Genomic DNA, 20,876 nt, shown 5'->3' on the forward strand with positions numbered 1-20,876 from the left:
CCAGCCCTTGACAGTCAATATAACATGTTAAAGGTACTGTGATTTCAACCTAGGACAAAATTCTTTCACCTAGATTGATGGGGCTAACACTGCCAAGTGGTTCAACCAATACCTTCTCCAACCATACCCCAGTTTTCGTTAATATGCTAGAGAGACTACAGAGGAAAAAAAAAAAAAACTACATTTCTTCAGATTCTGTTTTATCAAAATTCTATGGATTCTGCTATGCACATACAGGAAACTTAGAAGGTAGCAGTGAGCAGGTTAGCTTGGTTCCAGAAACAGGGAAAGTAGGTCTAAGGCAAAGACTTTGAATTTTCTGTATGATCTATGGTACAGTTTCTACCTGTAGTTTCCTAGCATCGTATGTACCCAGAGTCAGTGATGGAAGGCACATTTACTAGCACAGTCACAGAGGAGCTGAGCATTTCTGCCCCCTGCACTGTTCTTGACTAGGTGGTATCCAATCTTGGCTTCATGACTCTTCAGAAATTCTTTAAGATACAAAATGTACTAAAATAAAACTTTCTTTTACACAACCACTGATACATTTTGTTTACAACTAAGAACCTTAACAGATAGTTTATGAGTGTTTAGAATGTTTGCTCTTAATGAACAAGAAGAGATGATCTCAGAGTTAGCAGAGAAACTTTTTCAAATGGTCATTCTTCATTCCCTTACTCAAGTTCATCTCAACATTCCATCATGTCATCTGGTATCCCAGAGCCTCCACAGAGGTGACAGTCATAAATAACCTAAAGAGGGTCAACAGTTCATTCCAGTATGTCAATATACTGAAGAACCACTCACCTAAGTTAATCATCCAAATCTGGTTCACATTACACTTTCATCAGGGCTTGAGCTTGTGAAATATACAGAGCCCCAGGTATATGCCCGATCGATTGAAATAGACTCCCTAAGGTACAGGCTAGAAATATATATTTATTAAATTCGTCAGGTGAATATAATACTGCCAGCTAAGGACTTTTACAAGAACCAGTATTTAGAAGTCACTGGCACAGAAAATCATTCATCAGCTGGGCCTAATGTAACTTCATCAAAACAATTTAAACTTATTTCTTCCTCCCAGAATACCAGTAGAACACTCAAACAAGAGAAAAGTGTACAAATGTTAGGTCTGGACTTGAGAAAAATACCTACTAAGATTTTTCATGCTATCTTTGTGAAGAAGAGGGATAAAGCTGAATGCAAAAAGCAGTGGGCACATTATTCAATGGTGCACTGTCTATACAGTGACATCAAAAAAGATACTTATCATTGGAATAATATCTTTTGAACCTAGAAGCCCCATCTGTGAAATGGTGAGTATGGTTTAAGTTGTATTACAGTAACAACAAAGTTTCTTTTTCATGCTACAACTCTACTGTCAACTTGCTGGAGGCTCTAAGTCACAGCATTTTCATTACCGAAAGAATGCCCACAGTTTGGAACATTTCTAGTGGTACTGGGTACATAAAATATATATCAAGTTTTATATTCAACAAATGGATAACTGTTTTTCTATTCTCAACACTTCTGATACCAAATGTTCATTATTTTTTTTTCCCACACTCAACAATTCTGACACTAACTACCCAGAATGAGCACAGACCATAAAGGTTAATGGTTCAGTCCCACAAGACTACCTTCTGGTTCAGATGGGAATCCAAGTCAGGGTCATCTGTACTCCTTACCAACAGGCTATATATAGATCAGGGGTTCCCATAACAAACCCCCCCAACCCTTGTGTTTGATAATTTGCTAGAATTGGCTCACAGAACTCAGGAAAACAGTTTACATATTATCACCAGTTAATTATAAGCAACATTTTTTTTTAAATATACTTGCAAATGTTTGCCTTGAAAATCAGAGTTGTGACATGAAAAAAATATTTTAGACTTCAACAAAGACTGAAAGCTCTGAACTATGGTCTTGAACAGTTCATGCCAGAAATACTAAGTGTCTATAACTTCATTATTTTATCATCACATACAGATTTGAAATAATTAGCACAGGTTCCCAAAATACATAATTTATATCATGGACCTCATGACAACTTGCATCATAAACTTAGAATAATAAGATGAAGAGTAATATTTTACATATAAATTTAAAAGAATACTTAAAAGGGGGATTAAGATCCTTTATGTAGATTAAGCTATAAAACCTGGTTTTAATTATTCACAGTTATGCTTGTAAGGTTATTTTAGAAAGAGGAATAGGACTTGATTTAAATTCATCCAACAAATTTTAAGGGCTAACTTTATGCTACGTTTCTAGCCTAGAACATAAATTTCAAATCTTTCCTTATTTATTTACAACTTGAGGAACTGAGCACTCGATGATAAAGTCAGAAAACTTAATACATAAATGGTCAAGCCAGCCACTTGATCCATAAGTCTAAGTTGAAGGTACCTACAAAGAATCTATTTTCTTTTTTCCTTTTTTTAAAATTTTAATTAAATCCAAGTTAGTTAACATATGGTGTAAAAATGGTTTCAGGAGTAGAATTTAGGGCTTCATCACTTACATACAACACTCAGTGTTCATCCTAAGAGGTACCCTCTTTAATGACCATCACCCATTTAGCTCATTCCCCCACCAATCTCCTTTCCAGAAACCCTTAGTTTGTTTTCTGTATTTAAGAGTCTCTTGGGGCACCTGGGTGGCTCAGCCAGTTAAGTGTCCAACTTTGGCTCAGGTCACAAACTCGTGGTTCCTGAGTTCAAACCCAGCGTTGGGCTCTGTGCTAACAGCTCCGAGCCTGGAGCCTGCTTCAGATTCCGTGTCTCCCTCTTTCTCTGTCTCTCCCCCGCTCAGACTCAGTCTCAATCTCTCCCTATCAAAAATAAACATTAAAAAAAACTTGAAAAAAAACTTTAAATAAATAAAAAAAGTCTCTTATGGTTTGCCTCTCTCTCTGTTTATCTTATTTTTCCTTCCCTTCCCCTATGATCACCTGTTTTATTTCTTAAATTCCACATATGAATGAAATCATAAGGTATTTATTTTAAAGGACTAATTTTTTGAAGCTAGCAGAATATTTTAAAGTCAATTTTGGAAAAAGTTAATTTATTCTTTACTACATTGATATAGCTAAGGAACATATTCAGTAATTTACCAAATGTTATCTCTATGATCAGAAAAAAATGCAAAGTTATGAAGTATATCTAGAGCTAAGCAAAGCATTTGTTAACATTTCTTATATCAATAAAAAAAATATGGATAAATTGAGTTGAGTTGAGACATTATATAATTAGATGGCACTTGTGAGTAAGTGAATTATCAAGGAATTATCAGTAACTGATCATGGATAACATTGTAGAACATTTATACTCAAGAAGGAATCAATCCTTAACCTTTTCCAAATCAGTTTCTTCCCTAAAGATGCACAGAGACTGCAAATGTCTAATTATGAAGAAACTATGGCTAATTGATCATAGGTTATATTACAGATCCAAAAAGATAAACGATTGAAATACAATTAACAAGTTTAAATTCACCAAACACAGAAAGCCCTACATATTTATGGGGAACTCTATACAAACACAAATAGAGGCTTTACAGCATCGTACGTTTAAAAACAAAAAAAAAAGCTTACATAATTCTATTTAATTATAATTATCATGTATGTCAACACTGTGAAGGAGCAGCCAAGCAGTCCAGACCATGCACATAACCAGAGGTACTATATACATAACAATGCAGGTCTTCTTTTTTTTTTTTTTTATTTTTTTTTTCAACTTTTTTTTATTTATTTTTGGGACAGAGAGAGACAGAGCGTGAACGGGGGAGGGGCAGAGAGAGAGGGAGACACAGAATCGGAAACAGGCTCCAGGCTCCGAGCCATCAGCCCAGAGCCTGACGCGGGGCTCCAACTCAAGGACCGCGAGATCGTGACCTGGCTGAAGTCGGACGCTTAACCGACTGCGCCACCCAGGCGCCCCAACATAACAATGCAGGTCTTCTTAAAGCTAGAAAGACCACAGGTACAAGCACAGATACTGAAGCCAATCCATTTTATCTTCCAAGGAGGAGTTACCAGTAAACTGAAAGCCTACCCAAACAAACTCTTAATGCTATGTCTTATGAAAAATGGTTAAAAATCTTTCTATATTTCACTGATCTAGGTTTCACAGATCAGAGACTGAAAAGGACACATAATAACAATCTATGAAAACACCCTAATGCTTATCATAGAGATGGATTTGTTTAGGAAACAAAGTTCAATGTATGAACACTACAAAAAGCTATGTCTCCCGGCACCACAGAAAGTACAAACCAACACTCTTCTCAGTAAACAATGACAGAAGTTCCACCTTACGAAACTTGGTATTCTTAGGGTTGATATAATACTTGTCAAGTAGGCACTCAAAATTAAAGATACTGATTTAACTAAGTGGAAAAATTAGTACTGAATTAAAAAGTCAAAGTTTAAAAAAAAAATAAAGATACTGATTTAACTAAGTGGAAAAATTAGTACCGAATTAAAAAGTCAAAGTTTAAAAAAAAAAAAAAAAAAAGCAGAGGTACTGCTTTCTTTACACGTGGACTATTTATGAGCGCTATTCCCCGAAGTTTCATTTAGAGAATAGCCTCATGAGTTGTCTATGCTTAATCAGGTATAGTAGAAAATGGAAAACAGTATCCAGTTTGTCCCCAATTTGGAGATATAAAATGTTCATTAGTATATTAAGCATTTGTGAAAAGCCCTTCATAGAAGACATCTGTTTAACTCTATTCACTGATGTCTCCCCAATTTTTTAACCATAGCCCTTTTTAATGGGGTATCTGATGAACATTCCAGGGTCCTTTGGTAAATGCTCTTTAAGGTAGAATTATGCACTGGACATGTGTTGAGCTAACAGCCAACTGGCACCTGTGTCTTTAAGGACAAAATTAAACACTGTATTTAAAATTTTTTTTTCTTTTTTTTTTTTTTCAACGTTTATTTATTTTTGCCTGGGTGGCGCAGTCGGTTAAGCGTCCGACTTCAGTTCAGGTCACGATCTCGCGGTCCGTGAGTTCGAGCCCCGCGTCGGTCTCTGGGCTGATGGCTCAGAGCCTGGAGCCTGTTTCCGATTCTGTGTCTCCCTCTCTCTCTGCCCCTCCCCCGTTCATGCTCTGTCTCTCTCTGTCCCAAAAATAAATAAACGTTGAAAAAAAAAATTTAAAAAAAAAATAAAAAAAAAATAAATGTCCTCACATATTTGAAACATCTTTTCTATTTTTAGGAAAACAAAAGCAACATCTACTTAAGCTATCTTTGCATCCTAAAAAGATGAGAGACATATCTTGAAGGCTTTGCAAGGTCATCTTTTCCCCACTCCTGATAGCTAAGTAGATAGCTCGATTGACAGGTCCAAATTTGCTCAAAATAATAATGGTCAGATACAAAGATGTAGGCCGGAAAGGTGGCTCCTTTTCAACAAGGCCACTTTTCCGACCAGGAAGCCTTCCCAGGTACACAGTCACATAGATATGCAACTGCATTCCACTAATGTGTAGACCATGCCAGTTGGGAGGAAATGAAGCATTTTATTGTGAATATCAACTCTACAAGGGTTACCAGGTTTAGTAAATAACAACACAAGATGCCTAGTTACATTTGAATTTCAGGCGGGATAACAAAGAATTTTAGTGTTAAGTACGCTTCATGCAATATTTTGACATACGAAAAATTAGTGTTTATCTGAAATTCAAATTTCACTAGGCAGGCTATATTTCATTCAGACCATACCGTCCACTGGCATGTCAACTACAATGCATACAGACTCTTTGTGCTTAGCCTAAATCATAGGAAAAACAGAGTCCCAGAGAGTGTGTGTGCTCTACCAGTTCTCAGCTTTTGAGATTTTTTTCAAAGAACTATATTTTATATCTGGATAGTATAGCGTTACTACTGTGTATCCATGACTCCTTTGCATGGCCCAAGAGAAAGAACTGATCATTCCTACCACAATAATCTGGAGTACAACCAAAGACACTCTAGTGAAGAGGAAATATTCTTGAACAAAGATACAGACCCAAGTTTTTATTCTTATTCTGCCAGTTATGTGCTGTCCCTCAAGTGTGTATCTTTAGTCCTTGGCTGTTCTGACTTGAACAGCCCTTATAACACTAACATATTGCACTTCCATGATCCTAAGTAAATTCAGCTTTGCCTCGTAGTTGATGAACAACTGGAAGTAATGCTTACATATTTTAGAAGCAGAGAAAACCATCTCAAAGGAAACCAAGGAAATGGCTAAACGATGGTCCTTATATTTAATTAAAATCCATTGTTTCAAAATAAATATTGTTACCTTCAGGCTAACAAGGTACCTTAAAAATCTCACAAACAATAACTGTTATTCATCAACTATATAACTTTAAATGTCTGTCATTCCTTACATAGTCAATACCAAATCACTTTTATTCTACACCATTAAAAACTCCATGGACTATTTCACTTTCTTGATTCCTGTGGGGTACCTGTAACAAACTACAAAGCATTCTGCCGTTTCAGAGAAAGCAATCTATGCACAAAGGGCAAATCCATCTTCCCTAACAGATTCTCCAAATAGTCTGATTTAAATAGCATTTCTCTGCACTCAGAATCTATAATGCTAATTCATTTTGCCTTCAGCTTACCTAACTTTCTGTTTTGAATACAGGGACAGCAAGAATTTTTCCCTGATTAAATACCATGCCCTCTTATAATATGAATGCCAGGCACTGCTTTCAAGTAATTAAAAACCTGATCACCAACATTTTTAGCACAACATAAAAGAAACAAGCCATTTCAAACTATACAAATGGCTGAGTTGTGAACTCAGTTAAATACAAAAGTCTATTTCAATTTGAATTTCAAATTTTGAATTCCAAATTTGGGGCATACTTAATTTATTGTTTAGGGGTGCCTGGGTGGCTCAGTTGGTTAAGGGTCTCACTTCGGCCCAGGTCACCATCTCACAGTTCGTAAGTTTGTGCCCGGCGTCAGGCTCTGTGCTGACAGCTTGGAGCCTGGAGCCTGCTTCAGATTCTGTGTCTCCCTTTCTCTCTCTGCCCTCCCCAGCTCATGCTTGCACTCTGTCTCTGTCAAAAATAAATAAACTTAAAAAAAATTTTTATTGTTTATTTGAAATTCAAATGTATTCAGATATTCTGTATTTTTTATTTGCTAAATTTGGACAATCCATGAGGGCCACCTTGTATAAGATATTCACCAATTTCACTTTTTTTGTTAATCAAAACATTTTTTTTTTAATTTTGGGGCGCCTGGGTGGCTCGGTCGGTTAAGCGTCCGACTTCAGCTCAGGTCATGATCTCACGGTCTGTAAGTTCGAGCCCCGCATCGGGCTCTGTGCTGACAGCTTGGAGCGTGGAGCCTGTTTTGGATTCTGTGTCTCCCTCTCTCTCTGCCCCTCCCCTGTTCACGCTCTGTCTCTCTCTATCTCAAAAATAAATAAACGTTAAACAATTTTTTTTTAAATAAATAAATAAATAAATAAATAAATAAATAAATAAATAAATAAATTTTTCCGTTAGAGTCAAGAGAGGTTCCACCTACTACAGAACATGAATAGATGGGTAACTTTCCAGCCACAATTCTTCTCATCATTATTGTATCTTTGCTTTTAACAACTCACGTTCTCACCCTTACAACTGTAGTGTACAGAACATAAATCTGAGACCAAAATTTTACCTACCTGTGGATAATATATAAGAAGACCACATAATAAAATATTTCTTTTTTTCACTTCCTTTGCATATTCCCTAATCTGCATTAGGTTTTCCATTTTCTGATCAAAAGGTACTGATTTATAATCAAGAAAATACACCTGCAAAATAATACAAAAGGTCACATTAGAATATAATCCTTTCTCTTTGCTTTGAAAAATATAATATTAAAAAAGCTCAAAATACAAATATAATATTATAATATTTAAAAGTTTGTGTTAATTTCTAGATAAGCATATCAAGCCATAAATAATCAGTAAGATTTCTGTATCCTTTACAAATACAAAGACAATAAACAGTCACTGAGAACACGATGTTGAAAAATATAAAATGCCAATATTCTATTTCCACTTGTGTCAGAGTCAAATGTATAAAAAAACATTATTTCCACCATTCACCTAGCTTAATTTATAAATTGCAACTAGGCTAGGTAGAAATATGATAAATTAAGCAATTACTAATATTAATAAAATTAAAGGAAGTGCTCTATTACATTCATAGTTTTTTAGAATCCCTTTCAAACTGATAATTCAAATTCTAATAAATCATCTATGTTTTAGAGTAAATCCAGAATTATATAATTTTTTGCAGTGTTAAATAATATTTTTCATGAAATTATTCCAATGACTATTTTTTAAGCATTATATTTCATTTAAATTTTAAGGAGCTCAGGATAAGATTTCCTCCTTTCTTCAAATTTGAAGTTTTAGGGTAATGTTTGTCTTTCGTGGGACATAAGCTATCTAAATCACAATAATATCAAAATAAAATGCAAATGCAAACACAGAATAAACATTAAGAAATATTTGTATTTTTTTCACAGTATCAAGAATTGTAACTCTTAAAATTTACAATTTGTTCAATTACACGTATTTATTATCTAGAAGCATTTTAAAATCTATCCCACTCAAAAACTCTTATACTAATCCCTTCCCTTCCTCATTCTTCGATATAGAAATACACTCTATAGAAAATACACAATAAAATTTTATTATGTTCTTTAAGTAACACAAGGGACTGAGTTTTCACCCAACAGATTGCATTTTGCTTGTCCAGGGAAAAGTACTTTTAAAATATCAATTTTAAAAGAGAATTATGTTAGGACATTTATGCATATTAATTCAGTAGGTAAGGTAAGTGAAATAAGCCATACAGAGAAAGACAGATACCATATGTGTCCACTCTTATGTGGATCCTGAGAAACTTAACAGGAACCCACGGGGGAGGGGAAGAAAAAAAAAAGAGGTTAGAGTGGGAGAGAGTCAAAGCATAAGAGATTCTTAAATAAAAGTAAGAACAAACTAAGGGCTGATGGGGGGTGAGAGGGAGGGGAGGGTGGGTGATGGGTATTGAGGAGGGCACCTGTTGGGATGAGCACTCAGTGTTGTATGGAAACCAATTTGACAATAAATTTCATATATTAAAAAAAAAAAAAAAAGACATACATATGTCATTGCTTCTTCCTAAAATCTAAAGTGACAATAAAGGCTTTTTTCCTTAAAAATGCTCTACTATTAAGAAACAAGGGGCGCCTGGGTGGCGCAGTCGGTTAAGCGTCCGACTTCAGCCAGGTCACGATCTCACGGTCTGTGAGTTCGAGCCCCGCGTCAGGCTCTGGGCTGATGGCTCGGAGCCTGGAGCCTGTTTCCGATTCTGTGTCTCCCTCTCTCTCTGCCCCTCCCCCGTTCATGCTCTGTCTCTGTCTGTCCCAAAAATAAAAAAAAAAAAAAAAAAAAAAAAAAAAAAAGAAACAAAAAGTGGAGCGCGTGGGTGGCTTGGTCGGTTGAGCGTCCGACTTCAGCTGAGGTCATGATCTCACGGCCCGTGAGTTCGAGCCCCGCGTCGGGCTCTGTGCTGACCGCTCAGAGCCTGCAGCCTGTTTCAGATTCTGTGTCTCCCTCTCTCTTGGCCCCTCCCCTGTTCATGCTCTGTCTCTCTGTGTCTCAAAAATAAATAAACGTTGAAAAAAAATTAAAAAAAAGAAAAGAAACAAAAATAATACAAAAAGAAGAAAAAGCAAAACAAAACACACCAATAAACAATGAAGATGAAAAGCAGGAAGAAAAGGGTCTCAGGCCTTACTATAAGCTGAATAGCTGAAGAAAAGACAATGTTACCCTGTGATCTTGAGTTCACCCTCCCCTAGCAGTGATTCCCTGAAAACTTATAAAGATGAAATTTCAGATTTTTTTTTTTTTTTACCAGGCAACATTGCTTATAGCAAATATGATTTGAGACTGGTGAACTACAGCCAGGCTGGAATAAGTGTTAATGAACTATAAATGCTAGACCTTTCCTTCAGTGAAATTTAACTTGAAACTAGGTGTTGCCCTAGCTGAAACCTAGGAAGCTAACATCAGTTGTTACTAAAGATACTAGTTCCTATTTATAGTTTGAGACTTTTAGAAGGATAGCTCACCCACCACCTTCTCTGACCTCCTTCCCTCACCCTTTAGAAGCCAAGGTAGGGGAGAAAAAGGGAGGGGGGGGGACAGGCAGTCCTTATAACTAATATGACATTGTGAGCTCAAGAGCTAAAGCAGAAGAGACATGACCATCACCGTCTTTTTTCCTGTCCTGTAGTCTTTTATAATGTTGCACAAACTAGTGCCACAGGCATCTTCTAGTCTTCTGAGTTTATGATATCTATCTGAAGCTAAAGTTACTGGTTGTGGACTTGCCAAAAAAAAAAAAAAAATGCAGGGTAATTCCCCAAACTCAAAAGGCATTTATGAAATTGCAGTCATATTATGAATCTAAAGCTAGGAGACTGGCCAAGGCTAAGACTCTCTCCTGGGCCCATACTGCCAGATCATTACATAGCCCCCTACCATCTGGAATGACGAACAATGCTGCTGTTTGGGGTTACAAGCCTCATAGTACTATTTAAGTCTTTTAACTGTGTAATTATTCTTACTATTCAGATACCATGAAATACTAGCAATCACCTTACCCAACAAACTTTATGTCAATGAAATGTCCTTGAGTTATGCAATGCACAACCCAGGAAACCTTACTGTTAGCCTAGATAGTGAATGAGGCAGACAGACACTTCTCATTTAATATAAGTCTTCCTAAAAAATTTTCAGTTCTGAAAAATCTTAAATTAACTAAGGGGGCCGGGGGCAGGGGAAGTACAGAAAGGGTTTCTGGAAAAAATTGCACAAGGAGCAGAAAAGACAAGACCATTCTACTTCATAATTACAGCCTCCATAGAGATTTTAAAATGCATAGAAATTAAAGAGCGGAAATGCTGGGAATGCACTAATTGGAGAAGGAATGATAGATACAACTGGAAAAGGAGCTCTGCACTGCAAAGCTGTCATTGAACTTGGCCCAGGAGGAAGTGCACCTGCCTGTGGAACCTCCATGTGAAGTCAGAGCCGGGAGTGGGTGTTCATTTTTCAATTTTCCTAAAAGAGTATCCTAAAAGAGAGCCTAAGGGTAATAACTTTGGGAGCTTAAAAGCTGTAGAACTAAACTGTAGACAAGAATAAATTATACTGAAATGAAAAGGTTCAATAGGTAAAGTGTGCTGAATGTGTGTTTTGTTTTAAACCAAGGACAGAAATTAGAGACCTTACACTGAGTTAACTTACACTTAATTACGTATATTTAAAAAAAGTAATGGTATTTAATTAAAGCTATATACAACTACATTTTATAGGTTTTAGAACTAAGAAGAGGGAGAAAAGGATAATGTGTACCAATTATAGGAGTAGATTATAGGAGTAAATTAAAAGTAGCAAAAATAAAAATAAAACAATTGGCCAACAGCAGTAACAAAACAAACTTGTCAAAAGAACTCAAATATAAAGGTAATACACATAAATTAAAAAAATTTAAATCTTTCATAGTATCAGATTGAATTTTTTAAGGAAAATCTAACAATATGCTAGTTGTAAGACAAATATCTAAGGCAAACTATCCTGACAAGCACATGTTAAAGTATGAACAAGATATGCCATGCAAATACTACCAAAAAAGTAGGATGTAGCAATATGATTCATTTTAGCTTAAGACAAAAACCTTAATTCAGAAGAATAGGGTATAGTAAAAAAAAAAAAAGAAAGAAAGAAAGAAAATTATAATCATAACCTTATTACTAAGAACAATTATTTGAATACACAAAGGAAAAAAAAATTCCTGACCCAATTATGAAAACACAGTTTCCAAATCCACAAATGTATGTTTTACTGCACTTCTCTTAGAAACTAGTGTATCAGTGAAGCATATTAAAAAGCAAAACAAAGTTGTAATACCTTCTGCTTCCAGTGCAGCAGCTAAATTGAGAGGTTTTTCCTCTCCTTCCTCTCCTTATTATTTTATTCCCGTCTTTCTGGCTGTTCTTATCTAGAAAAAGTTGTATATGAGTTGATGCCACTTCCAAATTATATGGACCTAACTCCCTTATCTACCACTTACACAGAAGCTATTTTTTTTTTTTACAGAAACATGTAGTATAGCAAAACTGCATAGTGAACTAAAAAACAAAGCACAATAGTTTCAGTTCTCACCAAGACATGAAATGTCAGTCAAGGACTGGAGGATTTTCACTCCAGCTAAAGATCTATTAGACACAAGACACCCTAGTTCCTTGGAAAAAAAAAGAAACGGAACGCCAAGAAACCAGTCAGCCAATGCTATTCACCAAACATTCCATGAATTAACAAAACCATTCATAGAAATGAATTCCAGGCAAGCTATTGATACATCTACAAATTGCCTATGTTATCACATCAAACCACCAAACTATACTACCCATTAAGTAACCAGTTATTTAAACTATAGGTAAACTCAAAAATGTAGTAAAACCTAAGAGCATAATAAAGGTCATTTTTGTGAATGTGCTTAATTTTGTAATAGTTGACATAATCAGCTTTTAAAGAAACAGATATGGATATGGATTTATGAAATGTAAAGAAGTACAATGCATCTCAAAATCCTGACAGATGGGAAGGCTGATGACATCGAAAAATCTCTAGCATATGACCAGATGGGAAGGCCTGATGACATCATGAGAAACAGAAGAAAATCTCTAGCATATGGATTTCCTAATATGAATACCGTGAAACCTAAGCATGTACTTTACATTGTGCTACTAATTTTGAACTTCTAAATCCACCAGTTACTATGAGTTCAGGAAAAAATTCAGTTGGTACAATAATGCAATCAAGTTTAATTTTAAAGACAGGGCAGGTTTATACAAATACAGCAGAGGGCTACAAAATGATCATGATAGCTCAAGAGAAATGTAAATGTTTTTGCCTTAATAAAACAAACTTACAGGGTGGACAGTCTTGCATCCATGGAAATGTAGCAAAACATTTCATTTAGGTTGAGTTCTGCAGATTTGCTTATAAGCTACATTAGGTAGATATTCTTTGATCTCTTTTTGAACTATTGACTCATTTGCTACATATAAATTATAGTAACAGTATTTCTCCTTTAGGATGCCATTTCTAACAACTGTTTTTCATGCATATAAAAAAAAGATAAGGATATCTTCCTACCCTCCACCCCCACATGCAAAGGAACATCTCATTTCATTTTCTTTTGACATAGCAAATTCACTCCAATAAACCAGTAAACTGCTTAAACATTTAACATATGGGTAGCTTCATGGCTTTGTGGGTGGGCAAGGTTTCTGGCAGAGTTTGGAAAATGCTCCTCTGTGCCTCATGTCTTCTACATTCAGTTCTACACATGCTTTATATTTGTCTGGAACCATTAATAATCCCTGGCCCCAGATGAATTCCAATCATTTTTTTTATATTTAATATGTAATTTTTCATTTGTCTGAGGACAGGTACATTAATTAAAAGACAATATTAATATCAAGTACTATATTCTTTACAACATCAGGAATGTTCCATAACCCCACATTTAACACTTCTGTCTCATTCCAGACCCCATGTTAACAGGAAGGCCTGAGAAGGGAGTCAGGAATTGTGGTACGAAGAGAAATAGAGTCTTTGTTTATTTGATTAAGAAGTCAATTTTTGAAGTTCAAGTATATATCTAAATATACACTGCTTAATGCCCACCTAAGTAGAAGGAAGGTCAATCAAAATCAAAATTCTGGTAATTATCAATCAAGTTACAAAGAACTGGTAGGTGGACCAGAGGCTCTCTGAAACCACACAACAGATATTGTGCAATTATCTACCTATAGGTACAGAAGAGTAAATGTGGGAATTAGGCCAGTATCTAGACAACATTACTTTCAAAATAATCATGGGGAGATCTAATAACAGATGAAACTGACTAATACTAAGCAGATCAGAGTAAGAGTTTATCTTAAGGATTAAAAAAAAAGTTAGGGAAAGTTTCATCTCACGTCAACTATTTATGAACTACACGGATTCTATTAATGAAAATGAATAAACTATACCTTATTTTTTTTAACTATACTTCTAAAAAGAAAAAGGAACAAGCTTTTACTGTTGAACCAGTTCATTTTGGAACAAGTTTAAATCAATGCTACCAAGAAATTCAATGGATAATTATGATGAATAGAAGCTAATTAAAAGTTATAAGCTATCATAAAAATTCAGAGCAAATGTTTAACAACTCATCTATAAATCTTAAAATACCAGCTAAACTATTAGGTTGAGAAATTATGCCATGTAACCAAAGTAGTAAACAGCATTTTGCGTTAAAATATTAGCCATACAAAAGGTTTAAATTTTTCTATTGATTCAAAGAATTAAAAAATAAAGGAGTTTTATAATGTCAAGACAAATGTTATACTTGTATACTCATTTTGTTTAGATCCTTATGTAAACAATCAAAGAAGTAATGAAAACAGAACTCACTTTTAAACGATTTATTTTTGAGAGAGAGTGTGATCAGGGGAGGGGCAGAGGAAGAGGGAGACAGAGAATGCCAAGGAGGCTCTGCATTGCCACTACAGAGACTGATGCAGGGTTTGAACTCACGAACCGTGAGACCATGACTTGAGTCAAAATCAAGAGCTGAACGCTTAACCAAATGAGAAAGTGAGACAGCCAGGTGCACAGGAACTTCACATTAAACAATCAGTGGGAAAACCTAACGTATCTTGAAAATATATATTTTTTTTCTTTTCAGATTTCACACGGTATTCTCCTAGAAGAACAGACTCGGCCACTGTTGCATTATGGCACAACTTCCTGAAGCATTACATACATATACAAGAGTATAGCAAACATTTCACCTTTGTACAATGTACTAATGGGCTGTACATATGCCTAGGACAAAAGAAGCCTGTGTGATATAAATACATTTTATTTGTTCATCATAAATCCTATTAATTTTGGGGGGGTCATTAATTATGTGTTGAGTTATAAAAAGAATTTTCTTTCCTGACTAAATGTTATGTTACTAGTTAAAATCCTCTGAACAAATTGCATCTGGAATATGCAAACAATAGAGAGTCTGACCTAAAACAGCCTGAGATTTTCTTATTTACATATAAAATATTTTCTGAAAATGTCGATGAATATGAATGTATGAAAATAAAATTCTTAAATTGAGAAAATTCCAGCTTCTGTTTGCTACAAAAGAATAATATGGGTCAAATTTACCTACCAGTTGAAACAGACAAAAGTATGCAAACCAAAACAAAGAAATTTAAGACATGAGGCACCTACAACAAGGGACACCTCTTAGAAATAAGAAAAAATGAAATGAGCCTTAGATTTGCACCAACCTACTCTTCCTTAAAACAGCTTCCAGGCTCTGGCACACTGAAGGGAGAGGCAGATATTTGGGTTTCACAGCATGGGGAGACAAATGTGGGTAGAGTTCACAGGGCAAAGTACTGAAGAGCAAAGAGGTACAAGGAGGCTGGTGAATATCAGACTAACTCACATATACAGCAGAATACTGATCCCTGCACACATTTGAGAATTAAAAAAAATAAATAAAATAAAAAAGGTGATGCTGGGCAAAAAACCTATTGGAGAAGATAAGAACATTGCCTGATGAACCTCCAAGGTCAGGAATAATGGTAACCATTAGCCAGAGTAGAAACTTCATAATATAGGGCATTAGGTAGAGTACTGAAAAAGAGTCTTGCCTCAGTTACAAACAATGTTTAGACCTACATTAAACATACTAGCTTGACCTAAAAATCATAAAAGCAACGCTTAAAAGGATCAAACTGTTTCTAACTATATCCCAGGAAAAAAAAAGTTCAAAAATATTCTAGCAATTAAAAAAAAAAAATTCAGTAACCAGAGCAAGGTAAAATGCACAAAATCTAACAGCCAATCAAAATGTATCAATGTCCAAAAAAGCAGAAAAACGTGGTCCATAAGGTGAAAAATCAATCAAAACCAACTCAGAAGTGACACATTTATTAGAATAAAAAAGGACATTAAAACAAGTTTACGGGTGCCTGGGTGGCGCAGTCGGTTAAGCGTCCGACTTCAGCCAGGTCACGATCTCGCAGTCCGTGAGTTCGAGCCCCGTGTCAGGCTCTGGGCTGATGGCTCAGAGCCTGGAGCCCATTTTAGATTCTGTGTCTCCCTCTCTCTCTGCCCCTCCCCCGTTCATGCTCTGTCTCTCTCTGTTCTAAAAATAAATAAACGTTGAAAACAAAAAAATTAAAAAAAAAAAAAAGTTTACGATTATGTTCCATTTGTTCACAAAGCTCTAGAAGAGAATGCATGGGTTAAGTAGAAAAAAGATGTAAAAGAGACCTGAACCTAAATTATAAAGATGAAAATATCATCATCTGAGATTTAAAAAATATACACTGGGAAATATTAACAGCAGATTAGACACTGCAAAAGATTCGTGAATTTAAAATTATAGCAATAGCAACTACTTAAAATCAAACAGAAAAAAAGACTCAAAGGAAAAAAAAAAAGGAAAAACAAACAGAGCAGTAGTGAGATAATGGATCAATTTCAAATAATCTGCTATACAGATAATTGGGTATTCCCAGAGAAGTATGGTAATGAACAGAAAAAATTATGGCTGAAAATTTTCCAAGTTAGATGAAAATTAAAAATCCACATAGCACACTTTAAATACACACACACATACACACACACACACACACACACACACACACAAAACTTTCCAGGCATAAAAAGCAGCAGGAAAATACCCTTAAGAAGGAAATAAATACATCACTTGAAATGGAATCAAACTAATATCAAAGTACCAAGTAGCAGACTAGGATATTAAAAGTTACCATAACTGTTTCTCATATATTCAAAAGTAGAAAAGTAGAAGAGATAAAAAGGACACACACCAAATTTGCAGAAATAAAAACAGCAGTGCCTAAGATGAAAGACACACTGTATTTTTTAAAAATTCAGGCCTCTGCAAGTCTACATACATAGAATGGTGCAATGAGGTACATTCTCACAGCATATGTGTGCTCAGTTCAACAGAACGGCCAACCAGAGGTAAGAAACATCTGCGTGGCACATGCTCTCATCGTGGTGTAAGAACAAACTGAGCAACACACATTAACGAGTGAAATATCACATTCTGCTCATATGTTGTCATCTTAACGTGTATTACAGGTGTGAAGGTAACTTTTGTTCAGTTTTATATTTGTGAAAAGGACACAAGCTATTCACTTTCAGGCTTCTGGATTCATTTAATTTAGGAAGACTTTTTTAAGAAAAAATCCTTCTTCAATTGTTAATATTATAATTCTCTAGTAGATCAATCAGTGTATTACACAATCCAAATAAAATGCAGAAATAGACCAGGAAATGAAACCTCCAAATATAATCCATAATCATTGCTTTCAAACTTTAGTCTTCATCAAATAACCTAATATTTCTTATTAAATATATAAGTAAATGCTGTACATGTGAATTAAAAGATAAAATGAATGTTCACAAATATACTTTTTAAAAAATTCTCAATATAGTAGTTATCCACTTAGAATTTATTTTGAAACAAAAAAGTAAGCCTCCTCCAAAAATGTTGGAATATTACCCCTAAATTCAATTTGTAAGAGAAAAATAGATTTCCTCTTAGGAATGAGAAACACTTCAAAGGTTAATGCTATTATTTACGGTAAATACATAAAGTAATTTAAGACATAAGTGGTCATTTATAGGCACAATAAGGTATTCTTCCTAACATGAAGCATAAGGATATGATTCACAAAATCTGAAAAGATAAATATGTTAATTAGACAATTATAGTTGAAGGGAAACAAAATTTCTTCTTCTAAAAGGAATAATGGAAAAAATTTAACTGTACTAAGAAGGATAACATCAGTCAAAATAGTATAATTTATTAAGTTTAAATTTATATAGTAAATAATACCCTCAGGTAGAAGTAATATTATTCTCAGTCGAACATAGCTATTACTAGAGGTGCAATTTCTATGTATTTCCTCGTACCTAGCCACCTTAATTTCTGCAAATCACTACAAAGCGTCCATTTGTGGTAGGCAACACTGAAACAGGATGGAATAAGAGACATCATGACTAGGAATCCCAAGGCAAGTTCAAGTCAATAAGTCAATAAACATTTCTGAATGCCTACACATGCTTTGGTGGGAAAGGGGGAAAAACTCGGAGCATGGAGGGATTGAAGAACGACTCCAAGAAGAAATATTATCACTCACAAATAACAGTAAGAATCGGGCAAGAAAAACGGTGTCCAAGGTCAAAAAACTCAGAGGAGACACATATATACCAAGCAATAGGGTCAACGGGCTAAAAAGTTCAGTATTACCAGAGGGCAAATTGTTTGGTGAGGAAATAAGAGTCAGGACAATAAAATTTAGCAAGAACCAGACCAGGCCAAGGCTTTATCATATGACTAAGCTTTGTCCAGTAGGGGATGAAGAGCCTCTAGAAGGTTTTAATAAAGAGACTAGCTCCTTACTAGCAATTAGCAAAATCTGTCACAGAAGCAATGGTGAGGTCAAACTGAAATAAGAGACTGTTGGGACAGCTCTTGGAGTCAAGATGATAAATTCTTTCTTTCTTTTTTTTTTTTTTCCTAACTTCATGAGCTTGAACATTCCTGCCAAAACTGAGAAGAATGATAAAGACTAGAGATAAAAATGTAGGAACTGGCACATGAATGACACTTTGAATAGTGAGACTTGATGACCCAGAGAGTGTATGCCTATTACAGAAATGTCTAAGAGGTATTTTAGGTAAAGGTACCAAGTAATGGTGGCAGAAAGGTCATACAGGTTTTAAAATCTGAGCCAAGATCCAGGAGACTATAGTCTATGTGTCTAATCCAGACACATGCCTGTTTCTGTAAGTGAAATTTTACTGAAACACGGCCACACCCATTCTTTTACACTGGTCTATGGGTACTTTTGCACCAGAACAGCACAGCCGAACAGTTGTAACAAAGACCGTATTGGTCCACAAAGCCTAAAGTATTTACGATCGTTACAAGAAAAATTGGTCAACCCCTAATATAAAAAATCTATCTCAGTCCAGGCACAGAAAATGACCTGAATTATCTATTATAAATTAAGAGCATCCTATTGAGTGGTTTTTAAGATCCATTTCTCCTTCAACAATCTATTTCTCTCTTACTCAAAGAGCGCCAAGTATTGACATCCCTTAAAAAAAAAAAAAAAAAGAACATCATTTGAACCACAAGTGTTATTCTTGAAATGAGCATAATGGCATCTATGATCTTCAACTCTTGGGACCCCTGTGAGGATTAAATGGGATCATTTATATTAAAATAAATGAATGGTGATTCATTATTTCAAAGCAGTGTCTGTTATTACTACCAGTAACATAATTATACTAATAATAAGTGTTAGTAGGCCACATTTGCAGGGGGAGAAGGGGGCCTGAGGATTATATATGTAGAGGGAGCTCCATTTCTTACAAATGGGAAAAGCAAAAAACACAAGATCATAGTTATCACTGGTCTAGCAAAAAACTAGACATCAGTCATTACCCTGAACATATTAAATTAAAAAACTTAAATCTGCAGTTCTCTCTCCAAAGATGTAATACTCGGGTACAATACTCCAAATACTTAGAAGAAACATGCAGGTAACTTTAACTAGTCCAGTCATTCCCAAATAACAATTTTCCAGCATTTAAGTATAAAGTTTAAAATCCTGTAAAACAAAACCTCTGTTGCCTGAAAATTCAATCACACTTTACAAAAGTATCACATACAAACCTATTGCAAATAGGGTTCAAGCCAAAACATGTTTGGATAAAGAAGTTTTTTGCACTGATTCCATCACCCTTCTACACTTTCAATAAAACAACAGTTCAGGCTTTCCAGAAAACTGCAGAAGTAATCTATTTTTAGGTGGCAAAAAATTTTTATCCTAAAGGAACACTACTTAGGCATGATAATATTCTTACCATCTTGCTGCCTGCTAATGATTCAACCCATGAACAAGATTTTGATTTTTTTGTTTTCAGTTGCATTTTTCTTTGAATATGAAATGTTGCTACAGAAAATACTTCGTGAAACAACACGATTCATCAGACAAACTCTATGTAAGAGTCTGGGACACCTGGGTGGCTCAGTAAGTTAAGTGTCTAATTTCAGATTGGGTCATGATCTCGCAGTCTGTGGGTTCAAGCTCCACATCAGGCTCTGTGCTGACAGCTCAGAGCCTGGAGCCTGCTTCAGATTCTGTGTCTCCCTCTGTCTCTGCCCCTCTGCTGCTTGTGCACTCTCTCAAAAATAAACATTAAAAAAATAATAATAAACAAACCTCAAATACTAACGAAGCTGTGGAGGAATGGAATTTCTCTCTCCAAGTTGGCTTTAGGATAAGAGATTCTACACATAAACACACACAAATGAATAGAAAGCTTTTGACTATGGGTGAAATCTCTGTAAGTATCTCTGAGAACAAATGTGTGGTAATCATCTGCTGACTCAAACTTCATGAACCAAAAAGACTGTTCTCTAATGTCCCCTATCTTAATATTATTCACTCAGTTTCACAAAATACAAAACTTGAGATTTTACCTCTTCTCTCTCATTAAAGAAGCACAAATCTGGAGCACCTGGGTGGTTCGGTCAGTTAAGCGTCTGACTTCAGCTCAGGTCATGATCTCACAGTTCATGGGTTCAAGCCCCACGATGGGCTTTGTGCTGACAGCTCAGAGCCTAGAGCCTGCTTCAGATTCTGTGTCTCCCTCTCTCTGAACCTTCCCCACATGCACTCTGCTGGACTCTCT

At 35.4% G+C, this 20,876-nt stretch overlaps 1 protein-coding gene across 1 annotated transcript in view; it reads right to left on the reverse strand.

Moving 5' to 3' along the window:
• Nucleotides 1-20,876, reverse strand: part of CRPPA (CDP-L-ribitol pyrophosphorylase A) — a 322,296-nt gene that overhangs the window by 117,984 nt on the left and 183,436 nt on the right. The window contains exon 9 of the mRNA XM_030308046.1: nucleotides 7,692-7,823. Coding sequence (XP_030163906.1) covers nucleotides 7,692-7,823 — 132 coding nt within the window. The remainder of the gene's footprint in view (nucleotides 1-7,691; nucleotides 7,824-20,876) is intronic.

The sequence above is a fragment of the Lynx canadensis genome, chromosome A2 (assembly GCF_007474595.2).
Source record: "Lynx canadensis isolate LIC74 chromosome A2, mLynCan4.pri.v2, whole genome shotgun sequence".
NCBI classification, from domain to species: domain Eukaryota; kingdom Metazoa; phylum Chordata; class Mammalia; order Carnivora; family Felidae; genus Lynx; species Lynx canadensis.